A 26628-nucleotide genomic window follows, 5' to 3' on the forward strand; every position below is an offset into this window, starting at 1 on the left:
AGTGATGATGTGAGTGAATTTGCATGGTGAGGCTGCCAGTTAACTGAAAAATATGTGCATGAACAAGGAGTACATAGAAACATACCACAAGTGGGTTCTGGAAGAAAATGCCAAGCAGGACCTACATTACTCAGGAGGAAAAGGCACTCCCAGGACATAAGCCTATGAAAGACAGGCTTACTCTTCTCATGTGTGCCAATGCTACTGGTGATTGCAAAGTTAAGCCTTTATTAGTGTATCACTCTGAAACTCCCAGAGCGTTCAGGCAAAAGAATGTCCTCAAGGATAATTTGTGTGTGCTGTGGAGGGCAAACAGTAAGGCATGGGTCACTAGGGAATTTTTCTATAACTGGTTACACCATGCATTTGCCCCCAATGTGAAAGATTACCTAACTGAAAAGAAATTAGACCTTAAGTGCCTCCTGGTGTTAGACAATGCCCCTGGTCATCCTACAGACGTGGCAGAGCGACTTTATGGGGACATGAGCTTCATTAAGGTGAAGTTTTTGCCTCCTAATACCACTCCTCTCCTGCAGCCCATGGACCAGCAGGTCATTTCCAACTTCAAGAAACTGTACACAAAAGCACTGTTTCAAAAGTGCTTTGAAGTGACCACAGACACTGGATTGACTCTAAAAGAGTTTTGGAAGGATCACTTTAATATCCTCAGTTGTGTAAACCTTATAGGTAAGGCTTGGGAGGGAGTGACTAAGAGAACCTTGAACTCTGCTTGGAAGAAACTGGGGCCAGAATGTGTAGACAAAAGGGATTTTGAAGGGATTGAGGCTAACCCTGAGAGGAGTAGTATACCAGTTGAGGAATCAATTGTGGAATTGGGGAAGTCCTTGGGGTTGGAGGTTAGTGGGGAGGATGTGGAAGAGTTGGTGGAGGAGGACAATGAAGAACTAACCACTGATGAGCTGATAGATCAACTTCAAGAGCAAGATGCCAGACCTGGGGAAACTGGTTCAGAGGAGGGGAGAGAGAAATTGAAGGAATTGCCTACTTCAAAGATTAAGGAAATGTGTGCAAAATGGCTTGAAGTGCAAACCTTTTTTGATGAAAATCACCCTCACACAGCTATTGCAAGCCGTGCTGGTGACTATTACAATGACACTGTTGTGAAACACTTTAGGAAAGTCATAAAGGAACGAGAGGTACAGGCCACTATGGACAGATATGTTGTGCGAAAGAAGTCCAGTGACTCTGAAGCTGGTCCTAGTGGCATTAAAAGAAGAAGGGAAGTAACCCCAGAAAAGGACTTGCTACCTCAAGTCCTAATGGAAGGGGATTCCCCTTCTAAACACTAACACTCTCTCTCCCCTCCTCCCATCCCATCAATCATCACCAGATCTTCAATAAAAGTAAGTGTCATGTAATTGTGCATGCCTTTTTCAGTTTGTGTGTACTAAAATTAACATTTTTTTGTGGTAAAAAAATTTTTTTTCATACTTTTGGGTGTCTTGCACGGATTAATTTTATTTCCATTATTTCTTATGGGGAAAATTAATTCGCATAGCGAACATTTCGCATAACGACCAGCCCTCTTGCACGGATTAAGTTCGCTATGCGGGGGTCCACTGTATACCTAGTTGGACGAATCTTATTGAAGCTAGCTGGCCCAGTGGCTAACGCGACGGTCTGGAGTTTTGAGACTCTCTGACCGCGGGTTCAAACCCCACCCTTGGTTTGGTTTATATCACATAGGTTATTGTATTATATATACATCAGAAAGTGGAAAATTAAGCACACACACTGTTCAAGAAAGTGGCCATAAAACTGACCACATACTTTGCATTTAGTTTGATCATCATCTGAGTGACTGCCAAACTACTAGAAGTACTTGTAGCCAAGCCTGGCTACTACAACACAATCAGTACATGTAACCAAGCCTAAACCTAGCTACTACAACATCAGTCATCAGTCTCTTCACATTGCAAGTTGCTCCATGAACGTACTTACCTACGTTCATGTTATCATAGTGGGTTATAGATCTACTCGGGCTTCTAACTGCATTCCTATAGCATTCCGTTTCATTATTTACTTCTCTTCTAATATTATTGCTAGATACATACACCAAAGTTATGTTCAACATTTTCCTTCGCGGTACTTTCTTTAGCTTATCTATCAACTTCATCACAAGAAGTAATTCAGCGTGTGACGGAATTCATAAAAAATGTACACACATTTTTTCTCCGATTTTCGAGTGTTCGTGTCTGGCTTCTCCAATGAGCATGTCATAATGCGAGTCTATTGACCTTCTCGATGATGACAAAATCAGTAATAATTAAAGAGTCAAGCTCACGACCATAAATCAATATTAGTGTCATTAGGATGGCAAACAATTCAGTTTGTCATTCTAATGCCTAACTCAACATAGTTGCCATCGTTCTTAAGTAGGGAGGTGGCAACAAGAACAGATGCAGCCCTGCTAGTAGACTCCTGCTTAGATCCACCAGTATATATAACTTGTGATAAATTATTATTAACAGTTTAGCTAGGGTGCCTCGTGGATCGGTTGGCAGCGCACTTATTTCACATACAAGTGTCCGTGGTTCGATCTCCGACATAGGTGGAAACGTTGGGCATGTTTCCTTACACCTGCTGCCCCAGTTCATCTAGCAGTAAGTAGGTACCCTACTATTGTGGGTCGTACCATAGGGAATGGTTGTATACTTTAGGACTAGGTTTTTAAATAAGCCAAGGTAGGATAATAGCTCTTTGCCTGTGAAACTGTTTTTTGTAAAAAAAAAAAAAAATAAATGTCTTTTTTGAACAGTTGCCTTTGCATGTGGGATGGTGTTGCAGGTATGTCATACTAAATAAACACAGCTTCCCTGGAGGGGGAAAACTGCTCTTGTTGTCTTCAGCAATATAGTTCTGGCAGCTTATAAAACTTAATATATAACTCCAAGTTTTTATGACCAATTTAAACCTAAATTTATTTAATTCCAGACATTTTAAGATTAGTATTGACATTGTCTGGTTAATTTTTTAACATTCTAATATTAAGTACAGTGTTAATTTCAATAATATTATCAGTGATACCAGGAACACCAAGCTCCGTCCTCATATTAAGAGTCGTGGTAGTTTTAGGACAGCCGAGAATATTAACAAGGGGTCAGCATAATCAATTAAGGATCTAATATAGGCTATATACACCATACTCACATCAGCATCCTACTTGGGGTTGTAGCCAGCAACAGCTCTGAGACAATTTAGACTATCTTTGCATTTCTTATTTAGTTGTGGTATGAGGATTATTGAAGGTTACGTCTACACCAAAATATCTGCAGCTGATGTTGTCACCCTCCAGACAGATGGTTGGGACATGTCGTTTGCATGTCAATATCTTTCTTTTAGATGAGGCTATGGCGAGGCCTAGCCGGTTACAAATTACCTGAACCTCGTTAAGAATGAACTCATCTTATTCTCTGTTGTAAGGATCATGATGTCATCAGCATAGCTTATAGCTGTATGTTTAGGTGGGATAGGTAGAGCATTTAGGAGAGCATTAATCAGAATAGTAAATAGCAAGGGACTGGGAACTCCTCCCTGTGGTATACCTAAGGACATCTTTAGTTCATCTTTTGAGCAGGTATAGCCCAAATGAATATTGGTGGTAACAGTTCAGTTTGCTATGCCAAATACAAATTTTAAATCAAGAAATATGGTAAAACTAGTAGAAGTGTGAGTGCCGTGAGAAAGTTGGCAATACAACCCTGCAGAAGTTTTCCTTTATCAAAAAGTAGATGAGGCGAGAGTTGGTGTCTGATTCTTTCAAATGTTTTACCAGGACAACTAGTTAAGGAGATTGGTCTAAATTTATGAGGCAGTTACGGCTTAAGGATAGACACAATAATATTATTGGTCCAGGAAGTAGGATTGACAATCTTTCAGTTTAACAGATTATACAGTGTTAACATTATTATTATAATAAAAAAGAAGCGCTAAGCCACAAGGGCTATACAGCGCTGCTACAGTGTTAACAAAGGGTAATCAAGGACTTGCCTTAACGTTCTGATTATATCGTAAATTATACCATCCTCTTCAAGGGTGGTTGATCTATCTTCATTTAATGTAATGTCTAATTCATACTCAGTGAAGAGGCAATCACTCGTTAATATTTTGGCTCATAAAATCAATCAGTTTCAAGCTTCCTTCAAAAGCACTCTCTAGGTTTGTTCTAATACGAGATAGCAGGTTTACATGCCTGGATGTTTTGGCCCAGTTATTTATGAGGTCACTTGGATTTTTAAGAGGAAAATTATGAGCAACATTAACAGTATTTTTTCTGGTTATTTTATTTATCTCTTTCCAAGCTAAACTTAAAGGAGAAGACCTATTTAACCCAATAAATCATTCCCATTCCTATTGCCGAAGTTCTCGATTTTCAATCTTTTGCATTTGTTAATGCAATTTGGAAAGTTCCGAGTAAGTCAAGGGTTCTACATTCGCAATACGCTTTACCAATCGTTGTAGCTACACTTGTTGTGTGGTTGTGGATCATTATAGTACTCATAATGGTGTTTGTTGACTTTTACAATGGAAGATTAATGTCCTCTTTTTTCTATTCCCGAGATTTCCCCTCAAGGAAGGTTCCTTGACGTTGGTGAGGGGCTCTTGATCTAGGGAATTGGATCTGTGCCCCGGTTCCCTGAACTGAGCCTGAATACCTTCCATCTTCCTCCCAGGCGCTGTATGATCCTACGGGTTTAGCGCTCCCCCATGATTACAATAATATTCCTGAGATCTGCGAAAAAGTTCTCATTACAAAAGTGTACAAACTTGCATACATAAATATGTACATATATAACACATGCAGAGGCATATATATGCACTTGTATATGTACATGCATTACACATGCACACATACACTAACAGAAACACATATGATTATGTATATACACATGCAAAAGTGTACATACATATGCACATACATACATATGCACATATATGCACACATGAAAATACACGCACACATATCCCTCCACACATGAATATATACACGTGTATATACGTACATACATATGTACATACATATAAAGACTTACATATTTTTATACATTTTCCTGTATTCCTTATGCATGCATTGAAGTAGAGAGGGCTGAGTTTGTGAGATACTGGGATACCTTCCTCGGATCACGCAGTGGCAAATGCATCTGGTTTCACAAAGAAACCAAAAGTTTAATAATTTTTCAGTTAATTTTTAAGAGATAAACCTAGGTATATAATGATTCTTTATCTACATGCAGATGCTGATTGTAAGAAGGGAGTCTGACCTCTGTGTTGGGGATAGGTAGACGTGTGACGGAGGTCAGGTCACCGCTGGTCTGGCTCCGTCTCAGCCACACCACTGATGGTATGGCTCCTAGGTCTGCCTCTCGCTCACTCTGCAATGTGTCAGTGAGTCACAGGTAGGTAGGAATAGGTCTGTCAGGAAACAGGACAAGTGTTTCCTGACGCGGGTCTTAGCCATATGATGACTCACAACACATCTCCACAACAACCTCCACCACTACCGCCGCCAGCCTCCTCCAGTTTATTTATTTATTTTTTTTATTTGGACATGATGCATAGTTGTACAAAGAAATATTGTGATTGGGTGTACATGCCAAAAGCCCCTTGTATGTAGAGCATTATGGGCAGGCTTAATACTCCTTGCACAACCCTTACGGAGTTGGCCTCTCTAGCTTCTTGCTCTGCCCTTCTATATAACACTCCACATACTTTAATTTGATCTACTACCTGCCAACCATACTTTTGTCCCAAGTTCCCTCCCACCCATGAACCAACCTCTAACAATTTAGACTTAACTGCATTAAGATGCATACCTGTTGCCCCACTAAATATCTCAAGATAAGATAAGATAAGATTTCGTTCGGATTTTTAACCCCGGAGGGTTAGCCACCCAGGATAACCCAAGAAAGTCAGTGCGTCATCGAGGACTGTCTAACTTATTTCCATTGGGGTCCTTAATCTTGTCCCCCAGGATGCGACCCACACCAGTCGACTAACACCCAGGTACCTATTTGCTGCTAGGTGAACAGGACAACAGGTGTAAGGAAACGTGTCGAAATGTTTCCACCCGCCGGGAATCGAACCCGGGCCCTCCGTGTGTGAAGCGGGAGCTTTAGCCACCAGGCCACCGGGCCTCCTCTCCCCCAACTAAAACCCTCGTATCGTCAACATACCCAACTGTACCAGGAGCACCCCTCTGCTGTACCCCCCTCTTCATCTACCCCAACATTAATCATCCTATATAAAGGATCTTGTAGACATGCAAATAGGATCTGAGACATGGGGCATCCCTGTCTCAGTCCCCTACCCATACTAACTACTTTAACCATACGTCCATTGATTTGCACCTGTAGTACTGCGCCTTTGTATAATGTTTCCGCCCATCGGACAATTTCCTCGCCTAAACCCATACGCCTCATTATCATCCATAACATCTCTCGCTCTACACAGTCATAAGCAGCCTTCCAATCCAAAGCAAGTACACCCCCTCCACTCGTTCTACAATCATCTATGAAATCCTTAATTCTCCCATGTCCACTAATCATTGACCGCCCCGGCACACCCATTTGTCCCTTATCTATAACTGTCCCAATAACACTACGTAATCTATTACTTAAAACCCTTGCAAACAATTTGTAATCACCGCACATTAAAGATAAACCTCTATAATACAGGATGCTATTCTGCACTTCCCCCTTCGGAATCATGACAACGACCCCTGTTTGTTGCATCATACCCATGCATCCCTTTACCTTCATTTCATTTAACAAATACACCAAGCATTCCTTCAAGACCTCCCAGTTACTTAAATAAAAATAATTTGGAATGCCATCAATCCCTGGCGTCTTCCTTACACTCATCCCCTGTAATGCCTTCAAAACCTCATCTTCACTTATGGGCCCCTATATCTCCACCCTGTCTTCTGGTTCCAGGATACGTGATATCCCTTCCTCCATAATAAGCAAGTCCCCCATCTTCCTATTGCCTCCTCTCATATATATCTCAAACCATTCATCCACAAAACCACTCATGCCTTCAGTCGTTACTAACCGCTATCCCACCATGTACCCACCCACGTCCTGATATACCTCTAATTTTAACATATTCATTATATTTTGCTGGATCTTTAATCGCCGCAGAACGCAAGCTGATGGCTTATCACCCCATAAAACATCTTCCAACCCAACCCTTAATCTTTCACCATCAAACCTTGTATTCTGCATCTCCAGCAGTTGCGTTTTTATACCCTCGATCTCTGAAACCGGATATACTCCACGACAACCTTCATAACACTGTTTTAACTGCCCCTCCAAATACCTCTGTAATCCATGTTTCCATTGTCCAACCTCCCTTCCTTTCCTCACATAAAACCTACGGATCCCCGGTTTAGCACATTGCTCCCATCACAGTAATATATCACCTCCCAGCTTTCCTTTATTCCATTCATTTTTCCACCATTCCGCAAAACTAAGTCCACCCTCCATATTCTCTAACAAGCTCACATTTAGTTTCCAATAACTCATAAAATGTTTCGGCAACTCACCCCAACCCACGTCCACAACCACCCCTCTATGATCCGAAAATACTACATTTACAGTTTCCATATTATTAGCTTGTATCCCAGGAGATGCATAAATGCGGTCCAAGCTTGCCGCATAACCGTTCTTTACATAAATATGCTCCACAACCCACCCCTCCCCACTAACTACATCCACTAATCTGACTCCCCCTAACACATCCCGTAGGACTCCCAACACACACCCAGCGCCCCGCGGCTCCACATCCCTCCTAAGTATCACACTATTCCAATCCCCTCCAAATAATGTATAAACTGGTAACCCCCTCATATGATAAATTAGTGTGTCCCTAACAAACTCCTCTTTAACATGCCTATTGCTGTCCGCCGGCATGTACACACAAAACACACTCGTACCCCACCCCATGTCCCATCCACCCTCACTACTCTCCCATCTCCCCCTTCTTCCCAGTGCAACAACTGAAAAGGACTGGCCTCAGCTATTAATACTGCAGCACCTCCCTTAAGCTTCCCAGTATATCCAGCATAAACCTTGTATTCATCTATCAACAAATCCCTTCCATACTTAAAATTATGCTCTTGTAAAAATATGACCTGTATTCCGTATCTTTTTAAAGTCACTAAAGATCCTGCGCTTTACATCGGCCCTTAGGCCATTTACATTTAACGTTAGGCACTTAAAAATGATATCGGGGGCTTACCAATCGATCTGGTCCTTACGTTTTTGCACAGTATGCTTTTCACAATGCTCTTTCCTTGCCTCACCTTTCCCCTGCCCCTTACCCCCCCCCCTGATACTTTTTTGGGGGACATCCACTGAGTGTTTCTTACCAGATCTTTGCGCAGGTGTCAAAACATCATCACTGTCAGAAGCACCTGCCTCTCTCTTTCGTGATACCTCATCTGCACTTTCAACTTTATGCACTTCAACCACTGTCTCACAAATCCTCTGTGGTTGCCCATCCCCACCACCCACATTGCACTCCTCATGAATTCCACCCTTATCTGCAGATGTCCCATCCGATACCATACGTAGTGTTCCGTCCCTATTCTGATCCTCCAAGAATCCCTGTATAACAGTGTCTATTGCAGCTGAAACTTCACTACCCAATTCACCTTGTCTCACCTCATCCTCTATAAGCATGGTCTCAATCACCTGAGAGACCTCCGGTAATGTTACACATTCCACCGGATTGTCCTCCACGATTTCACTCCATGCCCTGTGGTCCCGAGGATGCTCCTGTGTTGACTGGGTCGTCACCTCTCTCTCCTTCTCCACTCCTTTCCCTTCTCCATGTGTCTCAGGTGACGATCGTCAAGGACAAATCGCAGCCGTATGATCATACGCTCCACACAGTCTGCATGTTCTTCTCTGCCCTGCATATGTGACATATACCTGAGTTCTAAAGTCACTTAATGTCACGTATGATGGTATAGTTTTGCGCAAGGACATCTTAAGGGTAAAGGATCCCTCACGCAGTCCAGCACACATTCCCTCAGACCACCTTCCAACTGTTGCTTGATGTATGACTCCAAACTCTTCGAAAGTTGCTTTTATGTCTTCCTCATCGGCCTCAAATGGGACGTTCCATCTTTACCCAAGTATAATACTTGGATACGTCCCTCATATGTACTTCTAAACCAGGGTTAACCAGCATATACACATCCTGGTACTTTTACACCATCTTGGCATATACAGCAGCCATCACGAATTTCACAAAGATTCTTGTAGCTCCATTCAAAGCAATTCCATACAAATCGTCGTTGTTGATGCAGTAGGTATCTCTTAAGATGGCAGGCAGCATAACTGACGCATTGGTGTTATAAACTGCGCCTTTCAACACCTCAATACACACAGTGTTTATCCTCCTCCTGGTAGTCTGCGCCATCTTGCAAAATTCGCTCAGGGCTACCAACTGTAGCGAGTGCAGCAGCCAACGTCCATCCTCCACCAATGGTGTTTGACGAATGCAGGAGCAAAGGCGAAGCACAACCTCTCGGCCCGAGAGCGAAGAGGTCAATGAAGTTGGATATTGGCCTATAGTTATTCAAGTTTGCTTGATCTCCTCCTTTATGTATCGGGGTGACCCTCGCTATTTTGAGAACTGTGGGAAAGGTAGAGGATTCGATGGATTTGTTAAAGAATGTTGCAATGATTGGTGATAGTACTTGTGAAGCTTTTTTGTATATAAAGGTTGGTAAGGTATTTAAATCTTGTTCTTTAGTGTGTTGATAATAAGTGAGACTTCTGTTGGGTTGGTCGGAGCTAGGAACAGTGTGTTCGGATAGTTGCCAGTGAGGTAGTCATTAGGTGGGGTGTTTGAGCTTGGGATTTTACCTGCAAGGTTTTTTCCTATGGTGGAGAAGAAAACACTGAGTCTGCCGTTTCAGTTGGTGGGAGCTGGGGTTCATCTGGTTTTGTTAGTTTAATTGTTCTGTTTTCTGATATCTTTTTAGTTCCTAGAATTTCAGATAGGGTTTTCCAGGTCTTTTTTATATCACCTTTTAAGTTGGATAATCTGTTCTCATAATACAATTTTTTTGCCCTTCTTATCAGGCTGGTTAGGACAGATGAGTAACGTTTTGTTTGGTCTCTGGTTATGTGACCCATTCTGTACTGTTTTCCATATATGTGCTTTATATTTATGGATTTGAGGATGCTGGGTGTTAGCCAGGGACTGTTCAGTCTCTTAGCTGTGATCTGTTTAGTTTTTTTAGGGCAGTGCTTGTTATAGAGGTATTGGGTCTTCTTTTTAGAAAATTATTAATACATTCGTCAGTATCTGTATAGATTTCTAGCTCAGTTTGCCAGTCAATGTTTGTCATTGCTGTTGTGAAGTTATTAATGGCTGTGTCATTATGAAGTCTGAAGGTTACTTTAGTAGTGCCTTGGGGTAATTTACCTAGATTGGTTATGAGAAAGGTAGGGTAGTGGTCTGTGGTATTATCTGTGATTATGCCTGATTTTAAAGGGGACATGTGTTGGTCCATATGTGGTCTAATAGGGAAACACTAGTCTCTGTAATTCTTGTAGGTTTTGTTACTGTTGGTAGCAGCAAGCAGTTACTCATAGTGTTTGTGAATTCAGTTACAAGTGGGTCCTGGTCTTGCAGGAGATTCATACTGAAGTCTCCTGTGAGTAGTAAGTGATCTTTGTTCATGTGTGCATCAGTTATCATGCGTCCTAGTATTTCACTAAAATGGCTAGTATTTGACTGTGGTACTCTGTAGATGTTTATCACTGTGAGATGTTTTTGTAGGTATTTGGATATGAATTTAGCTATTATATATTCCCCATGTTCATCCCTTATGCAAGTATTATTGATGCATTCTAGTTGGTCTGAGTAGTATATAGCAGTGTCACCCCCTTGTTGGTCTGGCCTACAGTTGTGTATGGCTGTGTAACCAGGGATGGCATAGACATCTGTAGTATCAGGCTTTAGCCAGGTTTTGGTAAGAGTAATGATGGACATACTGGCATGCAGGGAATTTAGTAATGCTGTGAGGTCATCGTAATGTTTGCTTAAAGATCTGATATTGTAGTTAAAGACAGTTATGTTATTGTTGGCTCTGAGAAGTTACCCTGAATGATTTTGATTGCTAATTAGGAAATTAAATTCGTATCTCTTAAGCGTGAGAGAATCAGATGTGATTGAACTTCACGAAGGACGGTGAGGATGTTAAGTGTTCTGGAATCCCCTGGAGGAGGGTGAGGATGTAAAGGTATACTAGTCACCTGAAGAATAGTGATTTCCCATAGCTCGATCGCTAGCGCACTCAACTCACACACTGAGGTCCGGAGTTGGAATCTCCGTTATGGCTGGAAAACATTAGGGACGTGTTTCCATAAGGCACCTGCTGTCCCTGTCCATGTTCACCATCAGTATAAAATGGGTACTTGATTGTTAGTTGACTGGTGTGGGTCACATCCTGGGACAGAACTGACCTAATTTGTCCGAATGTTCAGCATAAGTGACTTTCTATATAGTAGTATGTCATTGATGTCAGCTACGGTGTGTATACCTTGTACATGTACTTGTAGAAATAAAGATATGTTAAACATGTTCTAGAATCTCCTTGCAGGACTCACCTACAAGGGGCAGAGGGTGTCAGGACTCACCTACAAGGAGCAGAGGGTGTCAGGACTCACCTACAAGGGGCAGAGGGTGTCAGGACTCACCTACAAGGGGCAGAGGGTGTCAGGACTCACCTACAAGGGGCAGAGGGTGTCAGGACTCACCTACAAGGGGCAGAGGGTGTCAGGACTCACCTACAAGGGGCAGAGGGTGTCAGGACTCACCTACAAGGGGCAGAGGGTGTCAGGACTCACCTACAAGGGGCAGAGGGTGTCAGGACTCACCTACAAGGGGCAGAGGGTGTCAGGACTCACCTACAAGGGGCAGAGGGTGTCAGGACTCACCTACAAGGGGCAGAGGGTGTCAGGACTCACCTACAAGGGGCAGAGGGTGTCAGGACTCACCTACAAGGGGCAGAGGGTGTCAGGACTCACCTACAAGGGGCAGAGGGTGTCAGGACTCACCTACAAGGGGCAGAGGGTGTCAGGACTCACCTACAAGGGGCAGAGGGTGTCAGGACTCACCTACAAGGGGCAGAGGGTGTCAGGACTCACCTACAAGGGGCAGAGGGTGTCAGGACTCACCTACAAGGGGCAGAGGGTGTCAGGACTCACCTACAAGGGGCAGAGGGTGTCAGGACTCACCTACAAGGGGCAGAGGGTGTCAGGACTCACCTACAAGGGGCAGAGGGTGTCAGGACTCACCTACAAGGGGCAGAGGGTGTCAGGACTCACCTACAAGGGGCAGAGGGTGTCAGAACTCACCTACAAGGGGCAGAGGGTGTCAGGACTCACCTACAAGGGGCAGAGGGTGTCAGGACTCACCTACAAGGGGCAGAGGGTGTCAGGACTCACCTACAAGGGGCAGAGGGTGTCAGGACTCACCTACAAGGGGCAGAGGGTGTCAGGACTCACCTACAAGGGGCAGAGGGTGTCAGGACTTACCTACAAGGGGCAGAGGGTGTCAGGACTCACCTACAAGGGGCAGAGGGTGTCAAGACTCGCCTACAAGGGGCAGAGGGTGTCAGGACTCGCCTACGAGGGGCAGAGGGTGTCAGGACTCGCCTACAAAGGGCAGAGGGTGTCAGGACTCGCCTACAAGGGGCAGAGGGTGTCAGGACTCGCCTACGAGGGGCAGAGGGTGTCAGGACTCGCCTACAAGGGGCAGAGGGTGTCAGGACTCGCCTACAAGGGGCAGAGGGTGTCAGGACTCACCTGCATGGTGGTAAGTGCTGTGAGGGCAGAATGAGCAACATGGTTGGTGCGCAGCAGGCGGCGCAGTACGGCTGCGTGGCGACGCTCCTCAAGAGTTTTCTCGCGTCTACTGCGTTCCATAGCTCCGGCCACACGCCACCTGCCCGGTCACCCAAGAATTATGTACAGTAAGTCAGGTTCCAGGCTACGGCTGTAAAGCGAAAATCGCTGTAAAGTTAAACATAACCTCCCCCTCTTTTTTTTTACCTTCAAATGCATATAAAAGCCTAATAACATGTGTACACTATCATATATTTATAGAGCAATATAGTTAGGCCTAAAAAGAATGCATATACAATATACACATTACTTATAATATTTTCATCCTTAGCTTATATTGAGTAGTGAATATATTTAGTGTAGAAAGTCTAATAAATGAAGAATGGTTATAATTGAAAATCAGTGTATTAGGGAAACGCTGTAAAGCGAAGTGCTGTTAAGCGAGGCCCTCCTCTACTGATGAGGGAGTGTGTGCAGCTCAAACCCAAGTGAATCCTAAAACTAACAGGCCAGCGCGTTAGCCACTTGATCAACTAGTTCTGAAATGATGTATGCAACTAGGTAAATTTCTGTACGAATTATATACTGGTCACAGACCGGGCCGCGGGGGCGTTGACCCCCGGAACTCTCTCCAGGTAAACTCTCCAGGTAATGTGACCTGGAAAACAGTGTAACAGTGGGATGAGAGGAAGACTAGGGGAGTATAGACAAAATTAGTAGGTGAATGGAAAAGGGGGCAAGTGAATCAAAACAGACTCAAATTACGGCCACCCACAAAAATATTTGGAATACATGAACTGGATCGTAAAAGGACGCATGTGCTACTAATTCGACATTTTATTGTGGCCACAATAAAATACGTATCACATTAGTTGCACATGTATCCTCTTACCTAACATATTGTCGGTAATTCTACCAATATTGTTACATGAACGGTATCAAGCTGGGAACATTTCCTGCCTCCCAGGCAGATAACTTTTGATATCATGATGCCCATCTATCCTACCAAGAAACTGCTGTAAACTTGCCTAATCCTTATTTTTTACTAACTTCTAAATTCAGTGCTCTGGAATACATACACGACCTGCAGACTAAATAGCATCACAAAGACTATCTACGCTCATGGCTCCTTAATTGTGACAATGTGAGGGAAGGAAGTGCTGTTATTGTAAACCTGCTTAATGGTACTATAATACAGAGGTATATTAGAGTTAATAACTGGTCTTCCACCTTAGAAACTGAACTGTGTGACACACTCGTTGCTCTCAAGCTTGTGCAAAATACAACTACAGATTTATGATTTTCTGTTCTCAGCATTTGCTCCAAGCTGGTCAGATAAAGTTATGTTTTATCCAACTGTATATTAGCTATGTGAAGTAACTAATATATGAGATAACCGCAATATTTATGAAGGAGGGGTGTTGATATCATGTAGTTTGTTAAATTAAAGTGTAAGCACGCCTCTGCCAAGTCAGTGATGGAGTGAATGATTATGAAAGTGTTTTTTTTTTTTTTTTGGGGGGGGGGGGGTCACCCTGCCTTGACCGATGTGTTAATTTTATAACTAACTATGACCATAAATTTTAAAGGGGTGGATCAGTACGCCAGCGAAAGGCCTTGGTCAGATGACCAAAAGCTCCAGCGGCGGGTCATCATCTAAGACCTATAGTAAGTAAGTAAGTTTATTCAGGTATACACAAATACAGTTACATAGAATTATCATACATAGCAGCATATGTGTAGGAAACACTTGTCCTGTTTCCTGGCAAAACTTACCTAGCCCTAACGAAGATGAAAATATGGCCACTGAGGTCTGATAAGGACCCAGTGTGACCTCTATAATTCTGTTTCTCGCGTACCTCTCATAGGATGAGTATGGGTACACATACATTAGCCGCTCAGACGACACAACTAAACAAAGGGAATGGATGAAGAGCGAAATAGAGGAAAAAAATGTTTTTTTTTTTTGTAATTTGCAAGAATATTTGTGTTATTGTTGCACCCCCTGAAAGGGACATAATGTATATAATGCATATTATCTTTCATATAATTTTATATTGCTGATATTTTCATTAACAGCTAAAATGAAAATAGATTGCTTTATATTATTATTTAACTTAGCTATGTCATTAAGTAGGATGTAACATTTACTCTTAACTGTGGTCACTGTTATCGTTGGTCATCGCTGGACAAGCACCGCTCTCTCCATCTGCTCCTAGTGCTGGAAGCATCCCTGTCATCTCTGACTGTCTGTTCGTTATTTAGACTGTTTTGGTAGAGTATGATTTCGTTGGTGAGTCGAAACATACATCTTGTAACTACCTGGAGTTTACCTGGAGAGAGTTCCGGGGGTCAACGCCCCCGCGGCCCGGTCTGTGACCAGGCCTCCTGGTGGATCAGAGCCTGATCAACCAGTGTAAGAACATAAGAACATAAGAAAGAAGAAACACTGCAGTAGGCCTACTGGCCCATGCGAGGCAGGTCCAAGTCTCCTACCGACTTAAGCCAATGCCCCAACCTAGTCAGGGCAGGTCACATTTACTTAAGGAACACGACAACTGACCTAGTAGCACAAGCTAGTCAGGTCCAACTCACACCCACCCACACCCACTCATGTATTTATCTAGCCTATTTTTAAAACTACACAACGTTTTAGCCTCAATAACTGTACTTGGGAGTTTGTTCCACTCATCCACAACTCTGTTCAGGTCCCAGGCTAAAGCTTCTGACCTAATTTGTGTGGCATCTTTGCACCGTCGTAGTCGGGGATTTGGTTATGCTGAACTTAGATTCAGTATTAAGGGAGTTTTATGATTTTCATGGAGGATCTGATGATGGTCCTCAGTTAGGGTTGTTATTTTGTCTTCTTGTTCCTGACTCTGTGCTGCTGCTTGTTATGTTATTGTTGTTTGGTGAATGGTTCGTCATATTGTTCAAGCAAGCTGTTTTGATTGCCTTGTTGGTCAAGAAGATTGATATGAAATGTGCCTTCAGCACAATACTACTAAATGTGCAATTTAACTTTGCACTACAAGAGATGTGTAGGAGCTTATATCCTAAATTATATCAGACTACTTTGATTTTGTCCACCTCGACAACTTTGTTAATAAACATATCAATTTTTATTTAGTTAGTCTTCTATCAGTTGCAATCCTAAAGAACTATTAAAATTTACCTTAATTTTAAAGGATAACTGGACCAGAATACTTTCTGACAAACTGTTACAAAACCAGAAACAGGCTAGATGCTAGAGGGGGATCAGTAAGTTGACTTTCTATATTCTCTGGAGATGTCTATACTTTATAGATATCGCATTTTGTAACAGCTATCTTATGTAAGTGAACAAGAAATTCGAAGGTGGCTCTTTGGGGGTGAATTGCCCAATCTGACCACGAAGTTATTGATCTGTCTAGGTGGGGAATTTGTCCCTCTCTAGAAAAGGGTATATCAAGTGTGAAGAGTGTGAGTAAGGGGAGAGTTAGCGCAGCTGGGGACCTGACGGTAAGAAGCTACCAGCTGTCACCAACTACTGGAGGATGGGGAGAGTGTGAATATTACAGTGTATTGAAGAAGGAAAGTGGCATATATCGTTCTTATGAAAAGAAGTCAAAAATGAGTAAAAATACGAAAATCACTCACAACGAAAGTAAAAGACTTGGCAGACGATGCAACATTCCCCCACTGAAAAGCAGGGGTGTCACTAGCACGTTAAGAAACATTACAATAAGTGTCAGGGGCCCGAGACTGTTCAACTGCCTCCCAGCATACATAAGGGGGATTACCAACAGACCCCTGGCAGTCTTCAAGCTGGCACTGGACAAGCACCTATAGTCGGTACCTGACCAGCCGGGCTGTGGCTCGTACGTTGGATTGCTTGCAGCCAGCAGTAACAGCCTGGTTGATCAGGCTCTGATCCACCAGGAGGCCTGGTCACAGACCGGGCCGCGGGGGCGTTGACCCCTGGAACTCTCTCCAGGTAAACTCCTCATTAATCTGATGGACTTCCTGAGAGCTCAAATGTCGCAAAAGGTATTCGAAAGTTACCCAAAACATATTGCGTAAGAAACTACATAAGCTCTGTAGACTGGTTTAACTTTTACATGAGCAACAAGAAACAAAATGTCAAAATCAATAATACGGAATCAGAACCCTTGCCGATAGCAAGTGGGGTTTCCCAAGGTAGTATTCTTGGACCCTTACTATTTTTAATTTATGTGAACGGCGTGCACATCAGTGTCAAGCGTAAGCTTTTGTTGTATGCAGACAACAGTGCTCTGCTAGTCTCAGGTAAAGACCGACAAGATATAATATCACTGGTTAGCAGACAAACTATCGCTACACCTCGGGAAAACAGAAGCCAAACTCTTTGGCATAAAAAGCAAACTGAAAAGGTTAAATACTTTTAAAGTCCAGTGTCACAGGGAACTCATCACTTCAGTAGCTTCAGTGAAATATCTGGGAATCCCCTTTGACCCAAGAATTGAGAGTGAACAGTGTAGTAAAGAAAGCTAATGTCATAGTGAAGTTCCTCTACAGACAGGACTCTATGTCTCGGTCTTATGCAATGTCTTATGGGTTATTTATGTACCTAAATGGTATACAATACCGACAAGATAAAGAATTAGACACATGTGCAACATCTGGGTATTATTATTTGTAGACGTTTCGCCAACTAATGGCTTTATCAATAAAATACAAAGACAATGTGAAGAATTATATACAAAAGATGAGGTAATCAGTCCCTCAGCCTCGGAGTTGGTTGTGTAGATGTCCTCTTGGTACAGAGGACATCTACACAACCTTCATGCTTTCTACTGGCCCATTCCATGGGTATGACCAACTTCCCACCTACCAGCAACAATGCCTTAGTCTGCTGCACATCCTCTACCTGTCGCCAGTATATAAGCGCCTAGCTCCATGGCTGAGCTTCAGCTGCTGTTGTAGATTCGCCGGTATAATCGCCCAGCCCGGGCCTTTTTAGCAGAGCCTTCAACATAGGAGCGATGTGGGTGGCCTTACTGTTATGTACAAGGCCAATACTGTCAAAGTACCACACTTGGATCCACTTCGAGGACAGCGTGAAATAAGCTTTTATGCCACAAGACGGGCAGAAAGCAGCAACTTCACTCTGGCTGTACCCTTCTCCAGAACATCACTTCGAGATCATATATACCCAGGATGACTCGAGTATGGAACACATTCGTATAGCATAATGATGTGAACGAGATAAAGTCAGTTGATCACATGAAAATTCTGGCCCACAGATGGCTCCAACTTCATTCTGTTCCCTACTTGTATGTCTCATAACAATATAAATGCTTGTCAATAAAGCTAGGGATCCTTAACCTTGTCAAACCCTGTGTAAAGAAAAAAAAGAAAGAGGTGGCCCGGCCTTGGCTCTCTCTTGTTGGAGTGTCTCAGACCAACGTCTGCCATGGGAGGAGATACAAGTACCTCATCGTCTGGGACCAGTTGTCCCCAGGCCCAGTCTCAATCCCCGCCCCCACGGGGCTCAGAGGGAGAAGCAGCTGCAAAACAGCAGACGATATCAGGAGGTGCAAAGGCAGCATGTACTACAGGATCCTTTTGGAGCCACACCCCAGCTTAGGGCAGAAGCCCGAGCATTGGGAACGCTCGAGAATGCTTCTTGCTGTGTGTGTTGCTGCTGCTACTTCACTTCTTCGTTGTGCTTCAGTTCCTTCAAGATTAAGGTGCTCCTCACCAACTCCATGGCCGAGGGACTGATACCTCATGTTTTGTATATAATTCTTCACATTATGTCCTCAGTATTGTATTGATAAAGTCACTGGTTGGTGAAACATCAATAAATAAAGACACCCAGATGTTGTACATGTGTCTAAAGGTAGACTACAAATCACCCAGAAGAAAATAAAGATTCATCCTGGGCCTGGGACCAAGAGATGTAGGCCAAGATGAATTACAACAACTGGATATGCTGAATGTTGAAGACAGAGTAAAGCAACTGAAGTTAAATCATGTTTATAAAATTGCTCACAGTGTCCAGAATATCTTGTTGCCAAGTTTGTCAACGTTGGGAACCAAAACGAGTATGGTATCAGGGGAAGTTAACACAGTTTTGTAGTACCTACAGTATGTGGTCAAGCCTCAGACACCTTTAATTATACAGCAAAAAAGGAGTGGAACGGATTGAGTGAATATGTAAATGCCAGTCCTAACACTAGTATTATCCCTTGTACCTGTGTACCTGTCTACCCTCTTACTATCATATTATAATCAAGACATTACCATTGTTATTTTTTTACTATTATTCTTTTGGTACTTTAATTGTGAATTTTATTTTGTCAATTTAAATCTAGGTATAATCTTGATCTTGTCAACAACCTATACCAGACTCTAGTGCAATTGCAAGTACCATTTCAAATTGTATTTTTATATTATAAGTTTATATTATAATTCCTACCATCTGCCCATTTAACTTTGCTTACCATTACTTAATTTTAGTCCCTTATATGTTTTCTCCTTTATTTTAGCTTTATATAACTATCCTAGTTTATATATTCACAATTGTTAAAATAATCAAGGTGCTATTCTTAGGTGCTAAAGTTCACAATTTTGCCATTATATTCCAAAGCTCATTTTTTTGATTACCACTTTATTGGTCACCACAACCTATATTAGTCCCTTTTATATTATAATTTTATACTATAATTCTAACTTTAAAAAATTACCTTTATAGTACTACCTACTATCATATTCCCAAGCTCCACTATTTGATCATCACTTTATTTGTATTAGTCCCTTAGCTCATTATTTTACATTTGTTAAATAATCCAGGTGCTATTTTTTAGCTTAAGACTATTTACTTTGTTTTATACTTAATTCAAACTATAGATTCACTACAAATCTTATGATTACAAGCATTGATCCTGATACCAACCTCTTATTTAATGACTTAAATGAATCAAACAGTAACTGTAATTACTACACTGCAGAACAATCAAAGGCACTTCTCAGTGCCAACAACAACATAACTATATTTAACTACAATATCAGATCTTTAAGCAAGCATTACGATGACCTCATAGCATTACTAAATTCCTTACATGCCAATATGTCCATCATTACACTAACTGAAACCTGGCTAAAGCCTGATAGTACAGATGTCTATGCCATTCCTGGTTACACAGCCATACACAACTGTAGGCCTGATCAACAAGGGGGTGGCACAGCCATATACTACTCAGACCAACTAGAATGTATCACTAATACTTGCACAAGGGATGAACATGGGGAATATATAATAGCTAAATTCAAATCAAAGTACCTACAAAAACCTCTCACATTGATAAACATCTACAGAGTTCCACAGTCAAACATTAGCCAATTTAGTCAAAATCTAGGAAGTATGATAACTGATGCACGCATGAACAAAGATCACTTACTACTCTCAGGTGACTTCAATATAAATCTCCTGCAAGACCAGGACCCACACGTTACTGAATTCACAAACACAATGAGTAACTGTATGTTACTACCAACAGTAACAAAACCTACAAGAGTTACAGAGACTAGTGTTTCCCTACTTGACCACATCTGGACCAACACCATATCCCCTTTAAAATCAGGCATAATTACAGATAATACCACAGACCACTACCCTACTTTCCTCATAACAACTCTTGGTAAACTACCCCAAGACACTACTAAAGTCACCTTCAGACTTCACAATGAGGCAGCCATTAATAACTTCACAACAGCAATAGCAAACATTGATTGGCACACTGAGCTAGAAACCTATACAGATATTGACGAATGTATTAATAATTTTCTAAAAAAAACCCAATACCTCTATAACAAGCACTGCCCTAAAAAAACTAAACAGATGACAGCAAAGAGACTGAACAGTCCCTGGCTAACACCCAGCATTCTCAAATCCATAAATACAAAACACCAATATGAAAAACAGTACAGAATGGGTCACATAACCAGAGACCAAACAAAACGTTACTCGTCAATCCTAACCAGCCTGATAAGAAGGGCAAAAAAATTGTATTATGAGAACAGATTATCCAACTTACGAGGTGATATAAAAAAGACCTGGAAAACCCTATCAGAAATTCTGGGAACAAAAAAGATATCACGAAATAGCGAAATAAAATTAGCAAAAACAGATGAACCCCAACTCCCACCAACAGAAACAGCAAACAGACTCAATGATTTCTTCTCCACTATAGGACAAAACCTTGCCAATAAAATCCCAAGCTCAGATACCCCACCAAATGACTACCTCACCGGCAACTACCCGAACACACTGTTCCTAGCTCCGACTAACCCATACGAAGTCTCCCTTATTATCAACGCACTAAAAAACAAGGCAGGAGATTTAAATACCTTACCACCCCTTATATACAAAAAAGTGTCACAAGTGCTATCACCAATCATTGCAACACTCTTTAACAAATCCATTGAATCCTCCACCTTCCCTACAGTACTCAAAATAGCAAGGGTCACCCCGATCCACAAAGGAGGAGACCAAACAGAGTTGAATAACTATAGGCCAATATCCAACTTACACCCTCTCTCAAAAATCTTCGAAAAATTAATTCATAAACGAATCTACTCCTACCTTATCTCCCAAAACATACTCAACCCCTGCCAATTTGGATTCAGGCCTAATAAAAATACTAATGATGCTATTATACACATGCTAGAACATATATACACTGCAATAGAGAAAAAAGAAGTCCCACTGGGGATCTTCATTGACTTACGTAAAGCTTTTGATACAGTTGACCATGACTTGCTCCACGTAAAATTGTCACACTATGGTATAAGAGGGCACTCCCTCAACTACCTCAAGTCTTACCTCAGCAACAGAAGCCAATATGTGTACGCAAATGGGGCAAACTCTTCTGCACAACCAATTACAGTTGGTGTCCCACAGGGAAGTGTCCTTGGCCCTCTTCTCTTTCTCCTATACATAAATGACCTTCCAAATGCTTCGCAATTACTCAAACCCACACTATTTGCAGATGACACTACATACGTCTTCTCTCACCCGAGCCCAGTCACGCTAGCCAATACTGTAAATACCGAATTACAGAAAATATCTACCTGGATGAGGACTAACAAACTTACACTAAACATTGACAAAACCTACTTCATTCAGTTTGGTAACAGAGCTACAGATGTCCCTCTTAACATAATGATAAATGGATCACCTATCACAAAACTAACAGAGGGAAAATTCTTAGGAATCCACCTTGATAATAGACTCAAATTTCATACACATATACATCAAATTTCTAAGAAAATTTCCAAGACTGTAGGCATACTATCGAAGATACGGTACTATGTTCCACAGTCAGCCCTCCTGGCCCTATATCACTCTCTTATTTACCCCTATCTCACCTATGGAATTTGTGCATGGGGCTCAACAACAATTAACCATCTCAGACCACTAATTACCCAACAAAAGGCTGCAGTTAGAATGATAACAAATTCTCACTACAGGCAGCACACTCCACCAATATTCAATACACTAAACCTACTCACCATACAAAACATCCATACTTATTACTGCACCTATTACATACATAGAACACTTAACTCTGATATTAACCCTCCCCTCAAACATCTCCTTGCCAACCTCAAAGAACACATGACCATAACACAAGGCACAGATCACTCTTTGATGTTCCTCGTGTCCATCTCACACTATGCAAAAACTCAATGCACATAAAAGGCCCTAAAATCTGGAATTCATTACCTGTAAATATAAAAGAAACACAACCTGTTTATAAATTCAAGTCTCTTCTCAAAGATTACTTACTCACCCAAAACCAAATAAATACTGAATAACTGAACATTATAAATTGTATATCTTAAATGTTTCTCACAATTATATCACATAAATGTTAAACCTAAAACCCAATCTAACTTTATTATTTTTTAAATACACTACCTAACAGAATCACTACCTAACTGAATGCAACCATATGACCTGTCTTTGTAATACTCACTTGTGCTTTATAGTTATCTGTTTACATTAATGTTTTATCACTGATTTCATCATTGCTTAGTAGCAGCGCTGTATAGTCCTTGTGGCTTAGCGCTTCTTTTTGATTATAATAATAATAATAATCATTGCTTAGTTAATCTTAAGTTAATTTTAAGCCAGCCCGTAATGCTATGCATAGTATAAATGGCTTTGGCATACTGCTCTTATCTGTATTTTTTTTGTACCTCTGTATGTGTGCACAAATTGGAAATAAATAAATAAATAAATAAATAAATAGCCAGTTCAGGAAAAGCGCTAAAAGGTACCTAATGAATGAAGCCACAGAAAGGGAGGACAGTGATTTCTTGTATAATTAACACTCATGTACCTGTTATTGTAAGTCGATCCTTTTTTAATGTTCATGTAAATAACTCGGTTCACTTTATTTCTGTTGTATCTCTACTGTAATTAATTTTGTAGAAAATCACGCAACTTTAGATTTTCCAGACCGTTAACCCTCCCTAAGTTGGGCGGAGAGGAAGGGGGGACGAGCCGACCCACGTATGTCTATGGTTGGTGCAACATGCTTTCATTCTTTATACACTCTTATTTTGTAAGACTTAATCTAGTAATGAAGCCTCTATAGGTTAATGTACTATACTCTACTATTTATACGTATTTAAGCTAAGTTAGAGTTAGATATAACTAAGTTTCTATAACAGCTCTCACAACCTACACAATTATAGATAGTAGGCACGCCCGCAGTCCACCAGTGCCCACGGGGTATGCGGAGAACCGGCTACCCGGGACGTCACACACGAAACTTTAATGGGTGACACAGGGTTTGTGCAGTGAAGTACTCTAACATTCAATAACACATTATGACCCGGATTAGATACATTTCGCCCCAGTCCAGGCTGAGGGACTGACAACCTCAAATCTATGACTTCAAGGGTGATGGACTGATTACATCGTCTTCACATCTCTACTGTTCCTGCCTTCCTTCTGTACTCGACTGAAGAAGCCTACTGTGTAGGCAAAACGTTTCGGAATAAAGTTGCCTAAATGTGTCTTATCTACCAACCTGTCGGTATTGTATACCATTTTGATATTCAGAAATAAGTCACTTGACATTTGTGAGTTATGCTACGTAATTTACACATATGTATAATAATTGTAATCACCTGGAGTTTACCTGGAGAGAGTTCCGGGGGTCAACGCCCCCGCGGCCCGGTCTGTGACCAGGCCTCCTGGTGGATCAGAGCCTGATCAACCAGGCTGTTGCTGCTGGCTGCACGCAAACCAACGTACGAGCCACAGCCCGGCTGATCCGGAACTGACTTTAGGTGCTTGTCCAGTGCCAGCTTGAAGACTGCCAGGGGTCTGTTGGTAATCCCCCTTATGTGTGCTGGGAGGCAGTTGAACAGTCTCGGGCCCCTGACACTTATTGTATGGTCTCTTAACGTGCTAGTGACACTCCTGCTTTTCATTGGGGGGATGGTGCATCGTCTGCCAAGTCTTTTGCTTTCGTAGTGAGTGATTTTCGTGTGCAAGTTCGGTACTAGTCCCTCTAGGATTTTCCAGGTGTATATAATCATGTAACTCTCCCTCCTGCGTTCCAGGGAATACAGGTTTAGGAACCTCAAGCGCTCCCAATAATTGAGGTGTTTTATCTCCGTTATGCGCGCCGTGAAAGTTCTCTGTACATTTTCTAGGTCGGCAATTTCACCTGCCTTGAAAGGTGCTGTTAGTGTGCAGCAATATTCCAGCCTAGATAGAACAAGTGACCTGAAGAGTGTCATCATGGGCTTGGCCTCCCTAGTTTTGAAGGTTCTCATTATCCATCCTGTCATTTTTCTAGCAGATGCGATTGATACAATGTTATGGTCCTTGAAGGTGAGATCCTCCGACATGATCACTCCCAGATCTTTGACGTTGGTGTTTCGCTCTATTTTGTGGCCAGAATTTGTTTTGTACTCTGATGAAGATTTAATTTCCTCGTGTTTACCATATCTGAGTAATTGAAATTTCTCATCGTTGAACTTCATATTGTTTTCTGCAGCCCACTGAAAGATTTGGTTGATGTCCGCCTGGAGCCTTGCAGTGTCTGCAATGGAAGACACTGTCATGCAGATTCGGGTGTCATCTGCAAAGGAAGACACGGTGCTGTGGCTGACATCCTTGTCTATGTCGGATATGAGGATGAGGAACAAGATGGGAGCGAGTACTGTGCCTTGTGTAACTGTACTTACGTGTACTTGTACCTAAATAAACTTACTTTTGAGCAAAATTTAAATGATTTGTATAACTTATGTAATGAAAATTATTTCCTTCAGTTAATATCCAGATGGCACCCAGGTGGTTCAAGAATATAAGAAACACTATCAGTACTCATGTTTATAGTATGGCACAATTTATGTTTATCGACTACTAATATGTGCCATTTTCTTATAACATCAGTAATATTTACGAAGAAATATGCAGTAATGAAAGCTACTCAATTTAGCCCAATCTGTAAGAGTTTTTTCTTGACCAGTAAGCTAAATATTCAGCACCGTTCACACACATGTACATGTGTGTGTGACTAAAGAAAAATATTCATAGTAAAATACTAAGTTACAAGAGAGTATGTGAGAAGAGTCTTACCGCAGATCCCTGAGAAGGGTAACAGATGAGAAGACAGCAGGGTCACATCCCTGGGGTCGTGGCCCTGACCCCTCCATCCTGGCCTCGTCAGTGCCTAAGCCAGAATCATCGTCACCACCGCTGTCGCCCCCACCGTCCTCTCCTCCCTCACTCTCCCCGCTGCTTGAAGTTGCTACATACAATAATTCAAGAAAACATTAATGTGAGAGAAGGCATGTATGCATGCCTTAGTTTGTGTGCGTATACCTGTGTATATTGTGATGGGTTGGAATCTCTGGTGTAAGATAAGATAAGATTTCGTTCGGATTTTTGACCCCGGAGGATTAGCCACCCAGGATAACCCAAGAAAGTCAGTGCGTCATCGAGGACTGTCTAACTTATTTCCATTGTGGTCCTTAATCTTGTCCCCCAGGATGCGACCCACACCAGTCGACTAACACCCAGGTACCTATTTGCTGCTAGGTGAACAGGACAACAGGTGTAAGGAAACGTGTCGAAATGTTTCCACCCGCCGGAAATCGAACCCGGGCCCTCCGTGTGTGAAGCGGGAGCTTTAGCCACCAGGCCACCTAATAGTGTTTACAGAGATCGAATTCTAGCTTCATGTGAGGTTGAGGTTCAGCCTCACTCTTAAATTTACCTTTCATTAAATTATTTTATCCTATTTATAATGGAATCTACGCATAGAGTTAGTCAGATTCTGCTGCTTTTGTGTTCCAACTCTATCAGGATCTTGTATTAAGGTGAAGCCATGTTTCCTGTTTTCTCTGACTCGACTGTTTCTTCAGCTATTGTGTCCCTTTGTCCTTGATCCTTCTGGAGTATTTTATGTAATGATAAGATAAGATAGGAGATAAAATTTCGTTCGGATTTTTAACCCCGGAGGGTTAGCCACCCAGGATAACCCAAGAAAGTCAGTGCGTCATCGATGACTGTCTAACTTATTTCTATTGTGATCCTCAATCTTGTCCACCAGGATGCAACCCACACCAGTCGACTAATACCCAGGTACCCATTTGCTGCTAGGTGAACATGACAACAGGTGTAAGGAAACGTGTCGAAATGTTTCCACCCGCCGGAAATCGAACCCGGGCCCTCCGTGTTCAATTCCCG

At 42.0% G+C, this 26628-nt stretch overlaps 1 protein-coding gene across 1 annotated transcript in view; it reads right to left on the reverse strand.

Moving 5' to 3' along the window:
• The window catches only part of LOC128694174 (cilia- and flagella-associated protein 44-like), a 147188-nt gene that overhangs the window by 12746 nt on the left and 107814 nt on the right, over nucleotides 1-26628 (reverse strand). Inside the window, exons 29-31 of the mRNA XM_070080644.1 lie at nucleotides 25516-25687; nucleotides 12849-12987; nucleotides 5283-5393 (exon numbers count right to left, since the gene is read on the reverse strand). Coding sequence (XP_069936745.1) covers nucleotides 5283-5393; nucleotides 12849-12987; nucleotides 25516-25687 — 422 coding nt within the window. The remainder of the gene's footprint in view (nucleotides 1-5282; nucleotides 5394-12848; nucleotides 12988-25515; nucleotides 25688-26628) is intronic.

Source organism: Cherax quadricarinatus, chromosome 6 (genome assembly GCF_038502225.1).
Source record: "Cherax quadricarinatus isolate ZL_2023a chromosome 6, ASM3850222v1, whole genome shotgun sequence".
In the NCBI taxonomy this organism is placed as follows: domain Eukaryota; kingdom Metazoa; phylum Arthropoda; class Malacostraca; order Decapoda; family Parastacidae; genus Cherax; species Cherax quadricarinatus.